Source organism: Anopheles cruzii, unplaced genomic scaffold (genome assembly GCF_943734635.1).
Source record: "Anopheles cruzii unplaced genomic scaffold, idAnoCruzAS_RS32_06 scaffold00279_ctg1, whole genome shotgun sequence".
NCBI classification, from domain to species: Eukaryota; Metazoa; Arthropoda; class Insecta; order Diptera; family Culicidae; genus Anopheles; species Anopheles cruzii.
Window position 1 is genome coordinate 16634 of NW_026453911.1, and position 6753 is coordinate 23386.

The following is a 6753-nucleotide window of genomic DNA, read 5'->3' on the forward strand; positions in this document are numbered from 1 at the left end:
TTAAGCATCGTTAGGGTACCGAGAACGCCTTCTGTTCTGTCCGTCTGCCGTTCTGGCTGTCGCGGCCGGTAAGACTGGATCGATGCGCAACTCCACGCCATCAAACATGTTCAAATTGTGCAATCGTGAATATTCGTTGACCGCGAACTGACCTATGTTAGGGAAAAGGCATGAATAACCCCTCACAACCAATGTTCCACATCTGGCTGCCGCCATGCCACACCGTCATCGCCAGCTTACCTTCGTCGATCTGCTGGTGCGCCTTTCGTACATCACCGTCCGCGTTTTTCACTATGACGTACATAAGGGGCATCATCTCCCAGGGGTAACTCAGTTTCTCCAGCAGCCACTGGGCTCGCTTAACCAGCTCGTCTTCTGTAACGGGAAGTCGCACAACGGAACGAAAGGTTACTCGTATCGCTTGACACTCTTCTTCAGGGAAATCGGTTGATACTTCAAATAATGTTATATTTAATTCATTGGTTATTAATAGTGCTCGTTCGATAGAGGCTCGTCCATGGCTTATATGAAACACATTTCAACCCGATCAATCAACATGGAATACACTCAATGAAGTTAACACGTTCCTGGATATTCAAATTTGCGATACGGACTGGAGTGATTCGACGGTCATGTCAAATCCAATCGATCGTCTAATCGAAGTGATCGGAAGTCCGCTGCGTGTTTTGTCTCCAATGAAGGTTTTCCAGGTCTAGGAAGGAGTCACGAAATTTTACTGCATATCGATGCACAGTATCCCTATCAACAGTACCGCAACAATAAACAACCTGTTATCGACGAGGCTTCACTTTTAGAAGTTACAAATTCTCGTTGTTGCATTCGTGTTTACATTGCACCAGAATACGACTCCATACTTCCACTACTTAAAACAAACTAAGTTGAAGCAACGCTACCAAACTTCGCAGGCGTTTACAATAGAAATAGTACTTCCACAGGCCACCAATCGCCCTTCTGAAGCTTATATAGTTCGTCTAGTATAAGCATGTGTGCATTACATGTCAGCATGCCCATGCCCATCAGTGCAACAAAATACTTCGGCTCAGGCGTTCGTGAGAAGACTTACCTTCGAGTTGCTGCGTCTCGGCCGGATGGTGCGGGATTCCCGGGGACCCCATGCTGGACCCCACCATGCTGGATGTTTCCGGTGAGGATGCCATCGATCCGGTGGAGGAGTCGCAATCGAACGATCTCGGCTGAAAATTATGAACCATACTATGCTTTAGCTCGTTCACTTCGGACACCTTGGCTACTATGTAACAGAGAATACTAACTACCGGCTCGGGTGGCACCTCGCCTTCGTTGAGAAACCGCTCGTCCTGGGTTTGGGCGCGGCGCAGGGCACACTGCATGGCCATAACTCGTTGCCGCTCGGCCGTCAGGGAGCACTTTTCGCAGTTGCAGTGGCGGTACTTGCAGTACCGTTTGTGGGCCTTCAGCCCAATCTGGAGCCCGTGGTTGCGGCACCGGGCGCAGTTCGGCGGCGTCCGATGGTTCAGCGAGTTGGACGTGCCGTTGTGGTCCTCGCACGAATCGTCCCCCGAGTCGGACATGGTCGGGAAGCGGTGGTCTGACGCGGGTGTCGAGCACTTCACTGTCCACTGAAGATCACTGTCTCTGTGTTCTTCACTGCTTCTCGCCCTGCTTCTGTCTTGAGGCTCTCCTTTCTACTCCACTCCACTCTACTCCACTATGATAACGCTAAGCGAGGTTGCCTGCCAATACAATTACACGCACAGCTCCCGTAAATGATTGAACATCAATTGTGATAATTCTTGTGATAATGATAATGATGAAATGATGAAATTGGTGCTACGGCTCGATCGGGTCTATTGGTCAGTCGCCGGATGAAGGTCTCCGCCCAACGATCACGTAAATTTGTTGGTTCATTTGCTTAACACACGCTTCCCAACTTTTTCCTCAGGTATGCAACGGGGGAATTGTTCCTCGAAACAGATAGGGTAGATTAGAAAAGCGAATGAAAATGGACCCGTTAAAAAGCGAGGAAGACACTGCACTGTGCCAATTAGGTGGAAGCCAGTGCACACCATGCCTTGAAGCCCTACATCTACGACCTTTTGGCACCCCTTAGCCATTTGTCGTTATGAACGTAACCGTATGGCTTCGATGGCGGTTGCCTGACACAGACAAAATAACGGTCGAAGTGTTGAAAGCTATCCGCTCGTTTGGACTGATAAAGAAGCTGTGGCTAAAGGCCCAACCAGTGCCAGATGTTTCCCGGTGCAACAGAGAAGCAACGTGCAACAGATTCTGATGGAGTCTGGTGAGGCCACACAAAAAAGTCCCTCAGAAACATCGATGAAATCGTGTAAATAATATTTCTGGGTGTTTTAGGGTTCATTTAGGTATCATGAAAAAGTTATCCATAAATATTGAGAACAATTTTAAATCGCAAGGTCCTCAGGTAGTATTGTTGATCGTATTGTTTGGATAAAATGAGCTAATTCTGTTAAATTACATGGGGTCTTCTAAGCTCTATCAAGGCTTATTAATGCACACATATTCGTAATGGTTGGCTGATTTGGACATTGTGGTGGGTAGTCTTAAACCTTAATATTGTTGTTGTTATTATCCTTTAAAGGATATTGAGCTTGAAGTTTCTTTCATCTCTTAAACCTTAATATCATCTCGAGGTACTGACGAGGTAAATGACTACTTGCACATTTCGGATTGGTGCACTCTTCTTACGTTTTTCTTCATGAATGATTTTTTCTATGATCATGGTTTGATCATGAATATAGATCATGCCATGTCCCCCGTTTATAGAGCAGTCGTTGTCGCGTTCCACTAAGATATAAAAATATCGTCTACGTTGGATAACATACACAGAAGAAACTTCTTTCGCTTCTGATTGAAGTTTTAGTTGAATATTTTTGGTGGATTGAAACGAAACGATTGATTTGGAGTGAATATAACCTTTGATTGGTTCACTTGGTGTTCATAACCCTTGATTGTTGAACTGAATAATATTTTGTTATTTCGTCATCGTGAATCTTTCACCCTTAACTCTGCATTTTGGACAAAAATCCACATAAAAATCACGTTATTAGTACTTATTATCACCTAAATCTACTCTGGTTGGTTTAATATCGAACAAAACGAAGGAAATATTAGGTGTGTGCGTTGAGAACTGAAATTTTAGAATGATGGTTGTACCTGCCGATTGGGACTTCGCAGTTTTGCTGTTCATGCATCATTACCTTGTGTTGATATCCGGTAAATGATTTCAGGTCGAAAAAAAATATATTTCGGTTTGCAACCCATCTTTGAAAGGGTTAGACCATGCCAACTTTTGTGCCTGAAAATGACGTTTTGCGGGGATTATTATTTTTCTGCCCCTGTTGAAGAAAACTGCTTCGGAATCGCACCAAATGCTTGTCGGGACTTGGTTTTGGAAGATCGCTGTGCTTTGAGTGGTTTAAAAAACTTCAAAATGGCGATTTTGACTTAAAAAAAAAAAAAGCGTCGAAGGACTCCAAAAAACGGACTTTCTGATGGGACAGAAATTCTTGTGGGCTTCAATGGAGACGCCTGGTGGCCCGTGGCAACAAGCACCAGGCGCCCCAAAAAGCCAAACTGTTTGATACTATCAAATCACTTGGATTGGAGCTGCTATCCCTCCCCGCGTTATTCACTAGACTTGGTTCTTTCCGAATATCATTCATTTTCATCGATGGGACACGTATTGGCTGAGCAGCCCTTCGTTTTTCCACGAGGAAGTCGAAATTGGATGACTAATTAGTTTACTTAAAAAGTCGAAGCATTCTTTTGTCTGGGAATCCATGATTAAGCAGAGAGATAGGAGAAATGTATAGCTAACGATGGTACATTTTTCTTCTTCTTCTTTTGGCGCTACAACCGCTGAGCAGTCTTGGCCTGGCACCAGAGACTAATGTTAATCTTTCTGATGCTCTTCTGTAACATTTAATTTTTACGGACGGGATTATTAGCCCCGCGCCAACCCCCCTGTCACGACGGTATCGGGAATCGAAACCATGGCCGGTTGAGTTACAACCGATCCCGGGATTCGAACCACGGCCAGCTGCGCTGACAGCGAAGAGCGTTACCGACTGCTCTATCAGCGGGAGTAACGATGGCACATACTTCGAATAAAATAGAAATTTGCATAAAAATTTTAGAAACATTTTTTGTGTGTTAAAATATTTCGCTTCTCAACGCACACACCTAGTAGATGTTTAAAAATCGAAAACGTGCTTTCGTGTCGTTCAAATTAACCTATGGTCGCAAACAGCTGCACCGAGATTAAATCAAAATGTTGTTTTATCGTAATAATTCTGCTCATAGAACCTTAAACTAACATGAGGCATCTTATAAGAACGAATCCAAAAGAAAATGTACTAAGAATAATAATTGAAATATTATTCAGAAGCAGTCGGTTACGCTCATGGGTCATGGGTTGGGGTCAAAGCAACATAGATTAACATTGTCACTGGTGCAGGTCAAGACCACTCGGCGGTTGTAACCGGACAAGAAGAAAATTAAAACGTTCAGTTGCGATACTTTTCTCGAACAGTTTTCAGTTTGCCGGACATGGGGCTTAATTGGGGCTCTAATTGGCGCAAAAAAGGGGTTCGGTGCTCTTCCAAAAACGATTCTAGACGTCGTGGAGACTATCAAAAGTGAAAGTAGAGCTTGCATTTGCGATTAGTTTGAATTGGATTGCGATCCCCTCGAATGGCGTTCTCCATGCGGCTATAAATAAATACAACGATCAGCTGTTCACTTGCGTTTTATAGCAATGTAACCGTTGGATACCAAACGGCCTGCAGTGATTCATCGGTTTCGTTGAACTGGCGAACGCCATTTCACGTAATCGATAGAGTATATCAAGTTTAACTTTGTTATGTTCTGCTTGACATCTACAGATCAAATCTCCGTGCTTCAATACACCGTTTTCTCTGTGTATCTGACTGTCGACCCTCCATCCGAACCCCCTGCCGCCAGGATGCGAACCAAGGTAAAAGAAGGAGCCGAGTAGCAGTAGGCCTGCCAAGAAAGAACTGGTCAAGAATGTAAATGAGCCGGCTCGAGGACGAAAACACTGGAAAAACTCAGCGCAGCGAAGAAACAAGGAGGACGGAGCCAAAAGGAGAGAGCGATAGGAGAGCGAAATATCCCGGGATTTTGGAATCCGGGGGAATATTCTTCGGAAAATATCCGGAAACACTGATCCCAAGGGAATTAAGGCACACTTGGTAACACCATAGGAATATTTTCGCGTTACGCGCGTAACGACTCTAGTAACACAGATTAACACGCGTTATTTCCTCCCCGATTTTCTCGCACCGAGTAACTCCACTGCTCACTAGTGCCACCTAGCGGCCGAAATGCACTGTAACGCTTCTCAGACCCCAATGTGGGGCATGCGCCTAATTTTTTGTGTATGATATTGCCACGCCGATGCAGAAGTGTTAGTGATGACGACAGGACCTGTTTACATCCCGACGCAGCTCTTGGAGTTTTTCGAAGAATCTGAAACCCACGCCAACAATCTATTGGCTTTACCTCCAACTCCACACACGCAACACAAAGGATCGACACCGACCAAGGACCAGGACGGGCAGTTGGAGAGCACAAACAGTCCCACAAACAGCTCCACGAGAGCAACAGCACAGAGCGACGACCGATCGCGATTCGAACGTGACGACGGACAGAACGGAACTGCTGTTACAACCACGCCATACGCGCTGCTCGATACTAATCGCACCAACACCAACACACGAGAGGACTGGTTTGGCACGCGCAAAACGCAAAACAAACGCACAAACAACTCGCGTGCTCTATGTATACGCCGTCTGGTGGTGTTGGACTCATTCGCACACAGTCTCACGTTGCGGCCTGATGGTGTGTGCGGTGCAACGGAGCACGTGTGCAGCATTCGGTGCAGTCAATACCAATACCAGCAGCAACCCAACTGGTTGCGACGGAGAAACGGAGCTTCCTAGACATTCGAGGGGCGGTGTGCAAGGGCATGCGAGGCGTTATTTGCATTCCCCAGCCCGCACTCGACACAATCGCACATTCCGGTGCAGCAACGCAATTCCCGATCGGCGATGAGTGCCGCTGGACATTCGAAAGCAACCCCTTTCAACCCCTTTCAATCCCCTTTGGCGCGCAAATATGTTGCGCGGCGCTCCCCAAAAACATATGTTTTGTTGTTTTGATACCCGAAAAATTAGCGACGCTTCCGTCCACCACTACCAATGCATGGCCTGCGTATCCTCGCAATACGCAAATGAACGCGCAAAACGGGGGTATCAACGAGGCACTCACGGGGCACTCAATGGGGCCGTCGCGTCGTCGCTGTCATGACAACGACTTCGCCGCTGAGTGCCATTCGGGCGATCTTTGCGCGAATCGACTGCAAACTTTTGCGGCAGCTTTGTCCGCGGGGTGCAACAGGAGAGGAGAATGGCTCCGCACCACCCACAGACCACCCTACAGCCGCTTGTTGGTGAACGGGCAACATTGTTGCATTAATTATAGGAGCGGCGGTAGCTCAAACGCCTCACGATGCCCGCCGGTGTGTGCGTGTGTGCCGCGCAATTGCAGTTGCAGTGTGCATAAAGATTCGCAACGCACACACACACACACACACACACGGTGACTGAATGCACTTTTTATTATTGAACTAACCGGACGGACGGGCAAACGGCACCGAACGGAACGGAACGAAACGTCTTCGGTGCGGCG

The 6753-nt window shown here is 46.7% G+C and overlaps 1 protein-coding gene across 1 annotated transcript; it reads right to left on the reverse strand.

Moving 5' to 3' along the window:
- LOC128276006 (protein doublesex-like) lies at positions 1-1634 on the reverse strand. The gene is made up of 4 exons (XM_053014474.1): positions 1293-1634; positions 1085-1214; positions 241-375; positions 1-152 (listed from the first exon to the last, which is right to left on the reverse strand). The coding sequence occupies exons 1-4, from the start codon at positions 1569-1571 to the stop codon at positions 1-3; spliced, it is 696 nt and encodes a 231-aa protein (XP_052870434.1). The 5' UTR covers positions 1572-1634.
- Positions 1635-6753: the final 5119 nt, after the last annotated feature.

What these genes read in the sequence shown, in the direction of transcription:
- LOC128276006 (XM_053014474.1), bottom strand. Translation starts at nt 1,571, where the DNA reads ATGTCCGACTCGGGGGACGATTCGTGCGAGGACCACAACGGCACGTCC. An exon ending in AGGTGCCACCCGAGCCGGTA is followed by an intron (nt 1,215 to 1,292) that starts GTTAGTATTCTC and finishes CATAATTTTCAG; the next exon opens with CCGAGATCGTTCGATTGCGA. An exon ending in CGAGACGCAGCAACTCGAAG is followed by an intron (nt 376 to 1,084) that starts GTAAGTCTTCTC and finishes TTCCCGTTACAG; the next exon opens with AAGACGAGCTGGTTAAGCGA.